General features: G+C 41.2%; 1 protein-coding gene across 1 annotated transcript in view; it reads right to left on the minus strand.

The window, feature by feature from the left end:
• Positions 1 to 1,222: 1,222 nt before the first annotated feature.
• Positions 1,223 to 15,308, minus strand: part of ptprq (protein tyrosine phosphatase receptor type Q) — a gene marked incomplete at its 5' end in the record, with an annotated part of 36,324 nt that continues 22,238 nt past the window's right edge. The window contains 26 exons of the mRNA XM_079224022.1: positions 1,223 to 1,790; positions 1,892 to 2,015; positions 3,782 to 3,917; positions 4,055 to 4,200; positions 4,498 to 4,623; positions 4,743 to 4,877; positions 5,090 to 5,166; positions 5,315 to 5,405; positions 6,033 to 6,114; positions 6,285 to 6,311; positions 6,941 to 6,985; positions 8,129 to 8,257; positions 8,440 to 8,539; positions 8,646 to 8,719; positions 8,829 to 9,120; positions 9,357 to 9,515; positions 10,178 to 10,247; positions 10,366 to 10,604; positions 10,705 to 10,891; positions 11,069 to 11,178; positions 11,836 to 12,207; positions 12,309 to 12,584; positions 13,460 to 13,601; positions 13,852 to 14,003; positions 14,133 to 14,408; positions 14,482 to 14,802. Coding sequence (XP_079080148.1) covers positions 1,753 to 1,790; positions 1,892 to 2,015; positions 3,782 to 3,917; positions 4,055 to 4,200; positions 4,498 to 4,623; positions 4,743 to 4,877; positions 5,090 to 5,166; positions 5,315 to 5,405; positions 6,033 to 6,114; positions 6,285 to 6,311; positions 6,941 to 6,985; positions 8,129 to 8,257; positions 8,440 to 8,539; positions 8,646 to 8,719; positions 8,829 to 9,120; positions 9,357 to 9,515; positions 10,178 to 10,247; positions 10,366 to 10,604; positions 10,705 to 10,891; positions 11,069 to 11,178; positions 11,836 to 12,207; positions 12,309 to 12,584; positions 13,460 to 13,601; positions 13,852 to 14,003; positions 14,133 to 14,408; positions 14,482 to 14,802 — 3,926 coding nt within the window. The 3' untranslated portion in view covers positions 1,223 to 1,752. The remainder of the gene's footprint in view (positions 1,791 to 1,891; positions 2,016 to 3,781; positions 3,918 to 4,054; positions 4,201 to 4,497; positions 4,624 to 4,742; positions 4,878 to 5,089; positions 5,167 to 5,314; positions 5,406 to 6,032; positions 6,115 to 6,284; positions 6,312 to 6,940; positions 6,986 to 8,128; positions 8,258 to 8,439; positions 8,540 to 8,645; positions 8,720 to 8,828; positions 9,121 to 9,356; positions 9,516 to 10,177; positions 10,248 to 10,365; positions 10,605 to 10,704; positions 10,892 to 11,068; positions 11,179 to 11,835; positions 12,208 to 12,308; positions 12,585 to 13,459; positions 13,602 to 13,851; positions 14,004 to 14,132; positions 14,409 to 14,481; positions 14,803 to 15,308) is intronic.

The raw sequence follows: 15,308 nt of genomic DNA on the forward strand, positions 1-15,308 counted from the left end.
TTAATATGAGGGGGCGTCCTAAATCCTACTGCTACGAGAGACAGGAAACAGGCAGCTTTTATAGAACACACTCCAGTTACCATGGTAACACACACTGATATTAATACAGATCTGCATTCATCATGAAATTATAGTGTCATATTATAGAATAATTAGGAGACGGCTGTGTCACCTGTGTAAGGTGTGTAAAGGGCTATGCTGTATTGTTGAGTATGTGCAGTGAATCACAGGTCATGCACACATGTGCATACACAACCACACGCACACACTGACATACACACACATAGCTGCTAAAGCAACAGCAAATCCCACTCAGAATCACCTTCGAGATTGATTTCTCAAGTAAACAACCCCACTTTGTTTACTGTGAACTCTGACTGACTTGTACTATACAGCATGATCTTGTTTTTTTGTTTCTCTCATTTACAGTACACACGGGCAGTTTAATTATATGTTGTATCATTATTGTCAGGGCATGTTGGGCTGATTGATTGATCATTTTCTCCTCTTCTTCTACTTCCTTTCTGCCCGACTCCCCCACCCCCATTCCGCCTTCTCCATGGTTGTCATGGAGACGCAGCAATCTGCATCCTCACTGTCATTAATCTTTGCACCCTCACTTCTAAAAGGGAGATTTCTTAAAGATCAACTTGTTTACTAATGGAATATTTCTAATTTTTTTCTGTTCAAAGAGAATGAAAGAATAAAGTAGTTTTTACTCTCGGTCCTGAACTGTCAGTCTGTGTGTGTGTGTGTGTGTGTCTGTGTGTTGACGCTGGAATCATTTCCACAATGTCTGCATCTGTATCACTCCCGACCTCTCTAATGAATGAATGTGCTCCAGGTGTGCAGGGAGGACGGTGGAATGAAGGTGCTTATGGGAACTCAGTCTGCACAGGTGTTCCAGTGTCCTCACAGCACAGTGGGTCTGAACTCATTCATTAAAGAAGGAGAAAGCAATATTGAATCTGACTTGTACTTGTGGAATGTCGAGTTGTGTGTTGTACTGAGTCTGCATGTGTGTGTGTATGTGTGTGTAAGATTTAGATTACATAATTTTCCATGGAGGGTGAGTCTGTCCTTTAAACAATGTGACGAGCAAGTTGGTAATTTGTGATTTCATAAAGCATTGACAAAACAGCTACATTGGAGTTTTTAGGGTTAAGTATCATGGCCAGAGAAAAAAAAAATACAAGTTACTTTTATTTTTGCAAATCACTCTTGAGAAAGGATAAACAAAACAGAAATGCTGCCAACACTTCAACATAGTCAGGATTAAAATGAGATTGAAAATAAAACACCGCTTTGGCTGAATAAATTAGCTTATAAAAACATCCATAATATCAACATAATACTTACAATACTCAGTGAAATCAATTTGTGCAAAGTATCTGTAGGCTTACAAACGTGATAGAGCTATCACAATCAGCTCACCGCTTCGCTCTTTTCTCCCCATTGTTTCTGAAATTCTTTGTCACTGTCTCCCTTTTGTTTCTCTCACTCGCTTTGAAAACAAGTGTACAAGAGGTTCATTAAATTGGGGACTGTACTGAGAAGTGGGTGGAAGTGGAGCAACAAAGTCTTGGTTGACTGACAGATTGTTCAGTTCAAACAGTGCTGTTCGCTTCCTGTTTCTCCTCATCCCTCCTCTAAACTGGTGTGGTGGAGGCGACCGGTCCAGAGTCTGTGCACAGGTTGCCTCCAAACAGGCCTCATTCTCTCCCAGGCAAAGGTGTCCCCTCAGTCAGTCTTTTACATAGTGGTCTCTTCCCATTCCAGCTCAACATCACCTGAAGACCAGTACAAATGTGTGGAGTGAGCACTTTGCTGTGGGGAGTGTGTGTTTATTCAAGTATGTGGGTGCATGTGAGTGTGTTTATATGTTGTTTACCTTCCATGGCATCCAGGGAGTCCATCTTATCCAGAGCTGAATAGCTGACAAACCAGATGGATTGGCTGTTGCCTTTGTTGTTTAGAAGTTCCAGTGTACTTTGGTGCAGGAAGATGTACTGGGCCTGACACGCACATACACGTACACATTGACAAACACTGAGCAATTGTCCATAAAATATATTTGGTGTAGAATTGAGTCCTACTGGCTTATGCTGCTGAGCATTTCATTTCAACAACCCTGATTTGAGTCCAACTGTCTTTGGAAAGATGAAGGCAAAATATTTATATATATACTGGCAAATTCATTTTGGATTGCTTCAACGTAAATCAATATTTTGTCACTTGATTTCAGACTTTATCTCTTTTTCAGGACACAAATATATCAGAGCTGATTTACAGAGATTACATGATTACACATTATTACTGGATATCATATTTCAAGATAGCTTTCCATTCAAATAAAAGTGTCTCACTGCTGAAAAAAGGTTGTTAGGCTTCCTCCTGTTTTTTGGCTGATAGAGCGTACTCATTAGACTGCTGCTCTGGCTGAGTGGAGAGAGATGGACGCTTGAGACTGGCATGCTTCAGATGAACACACAGAGCAACACTTTTGTTTGGACCGTGATGGGCAATGGATGATGACCTTCACCCCTGAAGGAATCTGGTTTACTTTCTATCTGCATCTATTTAGTTAACCTAACTAAATAGACGGTTACTGTTGACACGAGAAGAGGACCTGAGCAGACCTGACCAAGCTCGCCCAACCACTGAATGAGTGGAGCTGGTCCAAGTCACTGGTTCAACTAAGGCCTGCATCATTTATCATGCTGTTAGAAGCTTGTATGTACAGAAACTAATGAATTCCCCTCAACCCAACAACAATTTATTTTACTAGTCTACCTGTGATGTGTCACATTGTACCTACTAAAGCTGAATTTAAAGCAAATGTGTTTGTACAATCTGCCTCTTGACTGCATAGCTTTATCAAATATTGATTTATTCACATTATTTATTGCTGTGATCTGGTGGATGTGGAGACATATGAAACGCCTGTTATAATGGTCAATCATTGTCATTTTATTGTAATAAATAACATGTAGGTGTCCAACAATGGAAAGCAAAGCAAGTTCCTGGAAGTATGAAGATTTGATTAACATTTAAAATATCTTCAACATTTGCTTTTGTTTTCACTTTGACAATCAGTGTTTCAGATAAAAGTGTTAAAATGTGGGCTTGTTTAAAGCTGTCTGCAACGGTTATTGTTATAAAATAATTCATCTGAATGATGGCCTCGTAAATCCAACATTCTTTTTGGTACATAACTGGACTACCATGCTAACAGCTAGCTGTCTGGCACACTGAACACTGCTGTCTCAAAGAATCAAGCAGCTCTTGCAGCTGCAGACACTGCAGGCTAATACTTCACAGGCAAAAGAAATGCACAGAACATCTAGAAATAATAAAGCCATAAAACTGAGGAAAAGCACAGGCACTAGGCAAAGGGTCCCTGCAGACACCGAGAGACACACCACTGCTTTGCAACTAATGACTGAATCGGGTAATTTTAGGATAGGTTCATGCTATTTCAAGGGGGGAATCCTGCTCAGCGTTTGTCTTTAATCCACTGCCAGATCCTTTCCTTTCTCAATACAATAATTTAGTAAATGTTTCCTCGTGGGGATGGGATCACAGCAGGACAGGATTTGTGTTTTAAAGTAGGGCAACTAGACCGCCATTTGTGAGTCTTTGATGATTCTTCAGTGGACTGGAACAACTTAACACAACATACTGTATAATACCCCTTTTATTTGTCTTTTGTTTATTCTCTCTCGATTGCGAAATTCAACCACAGGAATAAATTACATAATTGTATTTGAATTGCACTCACCAGATTCTGTACCATGCACATCCGCTCGCTGCGGAGTTCAGCCACCAGGCCATAAATATCCACAAAGTCGTGATCTCTGACGTGCTGAATAAGGTGGTCGAGAGCGATAAACACACCTGTTCTGCCCACACCAGCACTGAGGAACAATGAGAGATGGACTTTGTTGATGAAACGCTGTTTAGCCAGCAAAAACAGAATGAAGTACACTTTACTTTCAGGACCTTGCTATAGTGTATGCAGTGTCAGTAAACTAGCACTGACACGCCATGATACCTGCAGTGGACCACTATAGTGGTGTTGTTGTGTCTGTGGGCTCGGACAGCTTTCACAAACTTAATAAGTGTGCTGCAGGACTCTGGGACTCCATGCTCAGGCCACGATGTGTAGTTGAAGTGGCGAACCAAAATATAGTGCCCGTGCTGCATAGAGGAATTTATACAATAAAAAAGACAAGTGAAATTAATATGAAATGCAGATAAAATGTACTGAGCAAAATGTTTTATGTTTGCCAAAAGTAGAACAAATAACACAAAGGTTCTTAAAGGAATAGGACATTTTGGGGAATATGTTTGCAGTGAAATGGATGAGAAGATCAACACACCTCTAATATCTGTCAGTTCATTATGAAGCAAGAGAATATTAACTCAGCTTAGCATAAAGACCGGAAACAACTTTGTGTGTGTGTGTGTGTGGTGAGGGTTTGTTAACTTAGCTACCTTTTCTACTTTAAGGGTTCTGACAGTCCAGTCAGGAAGGACTTCCTCTGACACTTTTGAGATGAGAATGTCACTAAACACTGACATTGGCTTATTGTCCTCTGGCCAGTACTTGTGACACCGAATCTGAAATGTCACACACACAAACACATGAGATGTTCGCAGCAGATATAACCCTCCTTGTGAAAGAGTTGTTAAGGAGCTGAATACGATTTCATAACAGTGGCACATTTCTTGTGACGCACTCTGCCTTTCTCGTAACACTGCGTGAGCATGGCAATGGTGTGGGTTCCCGTTTCCCAGATCATTCTCCAAAAGTCAGCCACTGTGCCAGGCAGAGGACCCTGGGTGGCTATGAACTCATTGGGACAGAGGTAGCCCTAGAAAACAGAATATTTGCAAAATCAACAAGCGCTCCAGAAACATAAAGAACTATTGAAATTATAAAACATTATTCACTCACAAATAAATAAGCTTGAAGTGGTTATCTATCCTACAGAATCACAAAAGGACAGGGAAATATCGAGAACAAACTCCCCTAATGTGGAGGAGTTGACAACTTGGCTTTTAGCATCTGATAGCTGGTACTCACTGAGACAAAGCTGGCATTAATGTAGTCAGAGCCTGCAGTGCCCGGTTCAGACAGCAGCTTTACTCGGTTGTTATTGTCTGGACACAGTTTAGTGAGAAGAGTGAGGTAGAAACACGTAAAATGCAGCTGTACATCCATATGCAGTTAATGGTTGAGCTAACACACATAATGTGGGTATACTATAAGCATCATAACTCTGGAAAGTACATCAGCCGAACCACTTACAAGGTTTGATGTTGGGGAAGCGGTTCTTTGATTTGTTCCAGGGCAGGTCAGCATCTGTGGTGGCCAGGTCCTGCAGGAGTTTTGGAAGCTCCTGGGGGGTTAATATGTAACACATCAGCATTCAAATAGACACACAAACATGACATGTCAGGGCATGTATTTTTTAAATAAACAGTTTGAACTTTAACAAAAGATAAAAGTAAAAAGTGTCTTTTACAACTACTTCAAAGTCATTGGTATTACATTTATTTTGACTAAAACAATACTTTTTAAATCAAGAAAGCGCCAGAAGTCTCTAAGCTGTGGTCTTAGATGGCTGCAGTAGAGAAAGAAACAAGCACACACCTTCCGACGTGAATTGTCAAGAATGATAGATAAAGCAATATGTATAATTTAGAATAGGGCAGTTTTGGCCAACTATTTGCAGCCCTCATAATACATATCTCCAAATGTTGAGAAGTGCAATAAAAACAACAATAAAAAAGCTGGTATTGATGTTGTTTGCAAGCACTTTCTATGCATCTTCACTGTCTCCACAAAATTCATATTATTATCTGCTTCCTGGGATGTACCTTGTCTTTCAAAAGCAGATGTTTCTTCATGCTCTGTTTATTTAGTCAATTCTGAAAGATTTTCTATTATTTCATCCTATTTCATATATTTCTACATTCTACACAAGTGGGATAAACACTGGTCAAGGATGTAGGCAAACACTTACAGCAAACTCCTCTTGGAACTTAGCATTGTCATTGGCACACAGATCCTCTACGTGCTGCAGAAAAGACTTCTTGTTGACGGGCCTGACATAGATGTAAGGGGAGAAATACACCAAAAGTGAGGAACAGAGAGAAATGTACAAAAAACTCTCCAACAACATGCTAGTATCTGTTATACGGAGCCATACAGAGCATGCTGAGCTATGCTGCAACTATTGTGTGTATGTTCACATTATTTATGCAGGATGACTTACTTGAGTGATTTCCTGTAGCTGAGCAGCCTGGACAAAAATAGACAGCAAACATCAACCAAAAATAAACAAATTAACTAAATAGTCACAACCCACACTGTGGTATTTCTGTCCATGACAACTGAACTGATGAACTGATTCTCATTGGAGAGAGTACATGGCATTGTATGTTTAAGCAAAGGAGGTTTAACCCTTTCTAATCAAATCCCCCTTTGATTAAACACTGATGATGATACGCTGACATTCACGGTTCTTTAGAATGAAATGTGTGGTCATTCCCCCGATGGGTGTTGTTTCTTTGCATTACTGAAGGCTTGTCACTACGCAGATCCTTCGCTTTCCACTTGTGCCCTCTAAGGCCGCCAAGGCTTCCAAGCAATTTCGAGATAGTGAGTGGGTAAACACATTAAAATGGTCTCAAGCAGAGGAGTGTCTGCACAGCTCTGCAATCCCTGCCAGTGAAGGAGGAAAAGGAAACCGGCTGAAACGCTGATGTCACTCTTACATGCACCAAAGGTATACGGGTGGATGATTTAAACCTTAATGGGGATAACATGACAATGCCACTCACATAGTGATGACTGAAAGGTGGAATGCAACGGGCAAACAAAGCATACACACCAAAATGTGGCACACGCATGTCAAAAAGCCAAACTTACTGGATCACATAAATCTCTTTCCGCCTAAAGAAGAAGGAAGAATACCTGGTGAGAGAAAAGTGCTCAGTTTGAGAATGCAAGCAAAGTTATTTGTGGCATTCGCGTGACAAGAAACAAGAAAAGGTGTGTTATTATATCATAGACTGAGTTGAAAAGTGTGGTGTTTATACAGATTTCAGTTCCAATAAAGCAGAAGGACACAATCTTATTGTCGCCAACTTACAAACAGCTGGCGCAGCCCAAGCGAGGATCACAACATGCAACAGTGTTAAACCTACAATCTTTTTTGGACATTTAAAATGAGTGTAAAGCAAAGAGTCCTCAGGAACTGCATCCTTTTTCAGGACTACGAAGAGGCACTGCATGTTGTAGTGGAAGTTTAATAAGGAAGGCAAATATTTGCTGAAGTTGGGCGGTTATATTACTCTATACTTACGAGATATGGAACAGTTACCTGGCAAGAGGAAGCCTTTTTATTTATCCATCTTCTCTCATGTGGGTTTTATGTTTTTAGTGTTCTTGTTCATTAAATTCCTCTTGAAGGCAAGACACATTTTATAACGTCTTTCATGAACCCCTCTATTTCTGGTTTATTTTTTTCATTAAGTAGGTATTCTTTAGATGTTGGGGATGGAGGTTGTTCAGAAATTGTATGGTTCTTCTAACGCTGAAGTCTATTTATATTGGAAAAAATCTATATAAAAACAATTTTATTTGTAGTACTCATGTTAAAAGCTTTTCTATCTTGTAGTTTTCTTCCTCCTCTTAGACATCAGCAACCTTAATACACCAAAACTAACACTTTTGTTTGACTTTGTTTCTCGACAGCTTGCAGCACTTATTGTCTGCACACTTGTTAGTGCCAAAGCAGTAAAACAGAAGGGCTTGACGCTGAATTTGTATGAGACGATGGTTGGAGAGATGCAGACAGGATGACTGTTCTGCAGAGAACTGAGGATAAACTTTAAAGCCACAACTGCTGCTTCTATTTGCTGCACAAACTCTACAACACTAGAAGGTTTTTTTTTCTGACAGGAAGTTAGCTGCAGCAAAGAGATTTTTTTTTCTTCTTTAAAATCTCGTTTGCAGCAGCTAAATCAAGCCTGAATTCATGTCTCAGCTGACACAAATGTGTGTGTTATGCTCAGTAAATTGTGTTTTTAGATATAACTGAACACATAGACTAACCGGTTGAGTTTTTCTTGTTTTAGCTCCAGATCTGCTACAGCGATCAGCTGATCCAGTTTACACTTGGTCTCTATGATCTCTGCCTCTCTGGGTGAATAAGTCCCGCCTTCCTTCTTGCGCTGATGGATCCTAACACATTAACCAAACACATTTAGTTAATAACAACGTAAATGCAGAATAAAAAAATAATATGAAAGGAAACTAAAAAACATAAAAATGCAAAATTTGCATTTGCATTTTTTAACACTTTAACACTAAATTGCAATCAATGTTCCATATGAATGTTGGCAAAGTATTGAATGCCATCTTACTTGACAGAGACACAGATGATGATGATGAGCAACACAGCCAAAAAGAAGGAGAGCAGAACACCCAGAATGATCTGCTCTTCTCTGGTCAACAGCCCGTCCGCTACAGAGAGAGGGAGAGGAGATATAAGTGACAACATCACACCGGACTATAGAGGTTTTATATTATAATTTTTTTATTTCGAGAAATACAGAGTGAATATAAATACCTGCAGTTTTGACATGATCCGAGTACTCAGAGTCTGTGTATTGGCCATTGATGTTCGTGGCTCTGAACTTGAACCTGGTAAATATGGAACAGCCCAGTGTCAGCCTAATATTGTTATAAAACATGTGCATACAATGCATTTTAAATTGTTGTGTGGTTGTGTGTGTGTGTGTGTTGCACTCACACATAGACCGTGTTTGGCTTCAGAGGTCCATTGCAGAACTTGTCAGTGTTGTTCTCCTTTATACAGCCATCGTTCCGTCCGATCACATACGTTCCTGCCGTAGTGTGATTTTGTCTCCCTGCAGGCCGGCCACCTGCAGACGCACTGCGACCACCTCTGACGTGTGCATCCGTGCGTAACGCCCCGTCCCCCAAAGAACATGACGGGTTGGGGAACCCCTTGTCGGTCAGATAAGGGGCAGGACGATCAAAAAAGGCATTCTTCCAGTTCGTCAGGTTTTGGATGTCCTTCACTGTGACAGGATGAGTAAGTCAGTCAGAGAGGAAAGGAGCCGCAGGGGGAATGAGTCAAATTTCTGCTGACGTTAAGTCCTTTGGCTTCTGCATACATTTTGACTATTGTGAGCTTAGGACAAAGTGACGTACTGTAAAACAAGATTCTACTTGAGGCTTAACGGCAAACGCGAGGCCGATACCAAAGTGTATTCAACTAAAAGTGACGGTTGTCAATGTTTTTAAAGAGTCATACCCCCTGACTCGGCCACGATGACCTGGATTTTTGTGATTGGTCCGTTGTCATCCCTATAGAAACAGGCAGGCATGCGGATGGTGATACTCCTGTGGGTTACCATGGCAACCCCTCCATGGCCTAGCACTGCCTCCGGTCTTTGGGTTGGCTTGGCCGGGGCTGGAACGCACGCACGTGTGAACACAGAAGAGCGCGCGCGCACACACACACACACACACACACACACACACACACACACACACACAGGTTGTTGCGTGAATACACTGTGAAGATGTGGAATTAGTCATGACAAACAGTCCACTGCTGAGTTCTCTACATCAGTGGTTTTCAACCTTCTTTCAGTGATGTACCACCTGTGAAATATTTTTTTCAGCTAAGTTTCCCCTAACCAGCGCAAAGCATTGTTGGTTGAAAAAAATATGCAATACACAGCGCTGTGCCATCAGTGTCTAATTTAATATAGAATATATAAAATTCAGTTTATGAACTTAAACTTATATTTTATTGAATATTATATAAGGATTTTTTACCCCGTGTAGTGCCTTTACGTACCCCCAGGGGTACACGTACCCCCATTTGAGAACCACTGCACTACATCGTCAACACACATCTGACAATATTGCTGAGTTACATTTCCTGTGTCAGAATAGGCCTGGAGCGATACTGTGCAGTGGCAATTTTCTATTTTTAGAAAAATGCTGCAACAAGAAAGAAAGAAACCCTGTGGAGCAATGCACTATATATATATATATATATATATATATATATATATATATATATATATATATATATATATATACACTATAAAGAGGGACTTGTACCTGTGATCCCTGTAGTTATCTGGACATGTGGGCTGGGTGGGCTCCTTCCAGCCCCGTTCTTTGCTGAAATCTACAGACAAATAGAAGCAAGGAGAGAGAGGGGTGCAAGCACAAAAAGGAGTTAAAGAAAACAACAACGAGATTACATGTGTGTGGTTTTGGGTTGTTTGTATGTGTGTGTGCTTCACCTGTATGCTGTAACTGTGTCCTCCCTTTAGGCCTTCTATGACAGCACTCAGCATGTTTTGGTCTCTTTCTGTGATATTAAGGCTCACGTTTTTGACCAGCTGGTCTTTTTCGTAGATGTACACAAAGTAAGCAATTATGTTTCCGTTGGGCTCCTCTGGAGGGGTAAAAGTCACCATCACACGATTCACTTCCTCTGGAATAACTGATACCGTCACATTCTTGGGAGGGTCTTTAGGCTCTGGTGACAGAGTACAAATGATATGATAAATAATACATATTTGGGTATATTTACAGGTGGGGAGCAGCTAGGTGCACCCAAGATGTACATTTCCACATACCCTCCTCCATTGTTTGAAATTCAATAGGCCCGATGGATTTCCCATCGCTGGCAGCGTGCGCCAGAGGACCAGTGAAAGCAGTGATAGTCACCAAGTAACGAGTGAAAGCGGTCAAGTTAGTGACAACGACAGTCGTCAACTCTCCTGGAGCTCTGACTGTTGAGATGTTCAAACCAGGACCATCCACCTGGTGTGACAGGAGAGTTCATGAAAACATTTAATACTTGTATGTGAATGAGCAGAGTTGGATTCATTTAATTAATCAGAACAGATCAAGAGGTATGTTGGTCAAAGAACATCAGTGTGTTTTACAGTTATTGGTGACATGTTGTGTTTGTTTAAAACCAAAACTCGATGAACTGGCCTGCACAAGATACGAAGTCGGTCCAGAGAGAACAGCTGGAGCGTCCCATGAAATGCGAAGGCCGCTGGAGGTGGGCATCACATTTAGGTACCGGGGAGGGTCATCAGGGTCTAAGAGAGAAGATGAGAGAAACAGAAGGCTTATCATGTGCTATCAAATCAAAAGTAGCCTGTTACATTTTGCCTGGTTATCATGCCAATGTTGATTGGTGCTTCCAGCCATTGGCTCTATGAATGTAAGCCTGGTCTATGTTTTTACTGCTATATGTGGTCATGTGACCTCTAAAATGGCTTTTGATTTTCATGTATTGAATCATGTATCATTCAAATTGTTGTGAAAAAATACTGCGACAATTATTAACAAGAATAATAACAAGGTTTAACGAGACAAAATGCCATATTCCAGTAAGTGCAGGTAGCAACACAGTGATATGAGAATGTAAACGACTGAAAAAACAAGAAGAGGAGGTCGTGGACATTGTTGTATGCTACTGATGAATGCTGAATCTCTGAACAACTCAAACTTGCTCTAATGCTATCGCATGTGAAGAGAAATATTTTCCTTGATAGTGATACAATTTAAGTTTGTTTAGGTCTTGTCAAGGAGGTGCCCAAGTTACTTATGAAAAAACAAACATCTATCTAAATAGGATTATATTTATTTAAACTGTATTACTCTTGCTGAATACCTGGAAATACTCCTGATGTCTTGACTAACTGCCAACTCTCCCAATGCAACACAATAATATATCATCACTGTTATCTTACTTCCTGCCAGTGTACGTGCGTAATTCCAGTGTGTATATTCCCCAATTCCAGCGTTGGTCACTGCAGCCACTTTAAAGCGGTAGTATCTGTACTTAGCCAGGGAGTGGAGTGTGACGTTGTGGTTCTCTTCAACAACATCTGAAGCATTTACTGACACTGTGACATTAGAGTCCACACAGTCTGAGGTCGGTTCGTCCTCTGGGGTCGGCTGTGCAGTAGTTAGTGTGTTTGGTTCACAAACAGTTGAAAGCAGCTGTGCAATGATGTGGTACTCTTTCAGGAGGCCTGGAATGGAAAACGGTGGAGCCCACTGAAGTGTCACATTGTTAGGCGTGACCTGAGATATGGTGAGGAAGCGAGGGGCAGCTGGGGCTGTTAAGTGAGACAAAAGGATTGAAATAGGTATCCATTCAGTCAACTGTACGTTAGTAATTAAACGCCAAAATGTTACACAATATCATAAAACTGACTACCTGATTCAGGAAGAGTGGAAGCAGTACAATTCAGTCTGTCTCCGGGTCCTGCAGAGTTTACTGCGGCAACAGTGAGTGCATACATCTGGTCTGGAGACAGCCCAGTCAATGTGTACTCTGGTGTGTGAACCTGGTGTGTGTAGGACTGTGAGTCTACCTCCACTAGAATCTCATAAAAAATTATCTGCCCATTAGGGTTAGCTGGAAGTTCCCAAAACAGCTGTATTGAATCCCAGCTCACTCCTGAGCAAGACAGGTTCCCCACAGCATCAGCCACTGCAAAGAGAGAGGTGAGACTTTAGTTTAGTTAGAGCTTTAGTTGGCATTCTTCACTGTCCACTGCAAGAGAAAAGAACTAAAAAATTATGTTTATACTAGCCTGTTCGACTCAGAATAACTGGAAACCAAAAAGTGTATAGTGTGCAGACAAACTTTACATATGTGCCATCAGAAGTCCTGTTATTTAATGTATTTGCTTTATTTATTTTGCTTTAACTTGATCCATGTTTTCACTCAATCATTATTACCTTGTATTTATGTAATTATCATTGGTTGAACAGTCAGCTACTCTGCAGTAATGGCCTGCTGCTCTGAAGGGGAATCACATTTAGCTTGTCTCATGCTATGTAATGCTGCTGAGCCTTTTTCACAATTACATACAGATGTGCTTGAGAAAAAGCAGCAGCATATCCACTGCCAACACAAACTAAATCTCTTTAGAGTAGACTTAAAAAACGTCCAATGTTTATACCTCTTTGTGTTAAAAATGTTTTATTTATTTTTCAAAACACTGATTACTGATTGTGAATTGTTGATAACTTTAGTAAATTACTGAAAAAACACAGAGATTCCTTGCACAACTTTGGGGTGGCCTGTGTTATTATTAGTGAACCCACACATGCTCTTCATGATGTCTTTAAGCCAATGGCATTTGTTTTTGTTTAAGTTTTATTGTATTCAAATTCAAACCAAAAAAACAATAAAAATGGTACAAAATTAAGATGTTAAGATTAATAAATGCACTTGCACTTTAATAGCCCATTAAAGGACAATGAAAGGAATTTGTAATTAAGTATACTGTACAAACCAATTTTGAACCACAAACTGAGCAGTGAGCTACATCACTTGTGGGTCAACAGTGTGTACTTTACCTGACTCGTTAGTGGTGAAGGTCACTGGGCTGCTGAACTGATTCCCATGGCCCACTCTAGTGTAGCTGTAAACACTGATCTCATAGGAGCTATGAGGCCTGAAGCCGGATAGATACTCTGTGGTTGACGGACCGGAGGAATTCTACACACACACACACATACAAAAAAAAAAGACAGATAGAAGATTAAATCATCCAATCCTGATTACTGGATCTGAATCCTGATTATATGTGTACGTATAATGTTACTGCGTAGTGGTATCTGGAGTGTGAAATTAGAGCTACCGTAAGTGTGACTGTGTGTACTGTTACAGAGTGGGTCTTGGGAGTGTGTGTGAGTGTGAGTGTTGTTGTTGTTATGGAGAAGCTTTCGGTGTGTGAAATTACCGGTACCTTGTGTGTGACAGTGTGTGTGATGAGGTCTCGGATCCTGAAGCCGTACTGTATCACCACTCCATTGGGCTCCAGAGGAGGCTCCCAGCTCAGCCACACAGAGACGGCTGTGTGGTTATATATAGTCAGGTTACGGGGAGCGGACATGGGCCCTGAAACACAAAGTGAGGCAGATAGAGAAGAAGATAGACTGAAACAGACAGTAAATATACACCCATAGTTTCATGAATGAATATCTAATTCGGATTTTAGAGACACTTTAAACCTGCTTTCAAACTAACCTCCTTCATCGGTGTGCAGCTGCAGCAGCAGATTCGGTCCTGAGCCTTTACGTGTTGCAGCCGTAATAGTGAGGTTGTAAGCTGTGTATGGAAGAAGGTTGGTGAGGATGAATGAGGTGCTGGGGGTATGAGTTGTGTTGGAGCCCCCTGGGCCAAACAGAGTGAGGGTATACTCCGTTATGTCCCCGTTGGCCTCCAGAGGGCGCTGCCAGACCATTGCGATAGAGGAGGACGACAGATTCCTGGTGGACACCAGCAATGGAGCCGAACTGGGAACTAAGGAGAAACGGTTTAACGATTAAGACACAAACCGTACTCCATCAGTAAATGTTTGTGTTGAAGAACTCACTATCATCATCCGTTCTCAGGTACATTGTGCTGGTATGGTTGTAGGCGGCGCCAGCACCAGTTGCCGGGGTAACAGTCAACACATAGGGAAAATATTTTTTTAGTCTGGTGAATAGGAAGACATTGTCAGTTGTGGTATGCTTGATGGTCTTGTTGACAGCTGGAGCCCCTTGGTTGGGTATGTCCGGGGGGGTGCCAGCCTCCTGTAAGGTCAGCAGGTAGCTGGGGCGGCCATTCGGCTCCATCGGAGGGTCCCAGCTGACGATTATGGCTGTGGAGCTGAAGATCTGAGCAGTCAGGTTTCGGACTGAGTCGCTTGGCACTAAAGGATTGAACAAGAATAATTGCGTCACTAACTACCAGTCATTACCAGTGACAACACTGGTTTAAGACTGAGCATTTTGATGCGTTTACTGTACTACGAGGCAGTAAATTAAGGCATCAATCAACAATACACAGTGACATTTGAGGGAAAATGAACAGCGCACCAGTCATCATCATCATCATCATCATTTTTCACAAGCAGGGTCATCAGTCATTGGCAGCATTGTTGTAATTCACAAAATCAACAACAGCACATCACATAGAATAATATGGCATAACATTACCTCAACAACACAGAACAGTAAACAGAAGCAATATCCAACAAAAATAAAAGACATACAGAGGCATTTAGGAGGGAAACTAGCACACTGAAAACCGTGAAAGGAAAGGGGTTGAGGAGAAAATACTCATCCTGTTCATTCGCAGCCCCTCTGAAAATATCATATGGTACACAGAGGAAAAAAAGGTGAGATGAATGAGAAAAGGGGAGATAAAACTGGAGAG

This window comes from Taurulus bubalis, assembly GCF_910589615.1.
Source record: "Taurulus bubalis genome assembly, chromosome: 9".
NCBI lineage: Eukaryota > Metazoa > Chordata > Actinopteri > Perciformes > Cottidae > Taurulus > Taurulus bubalis.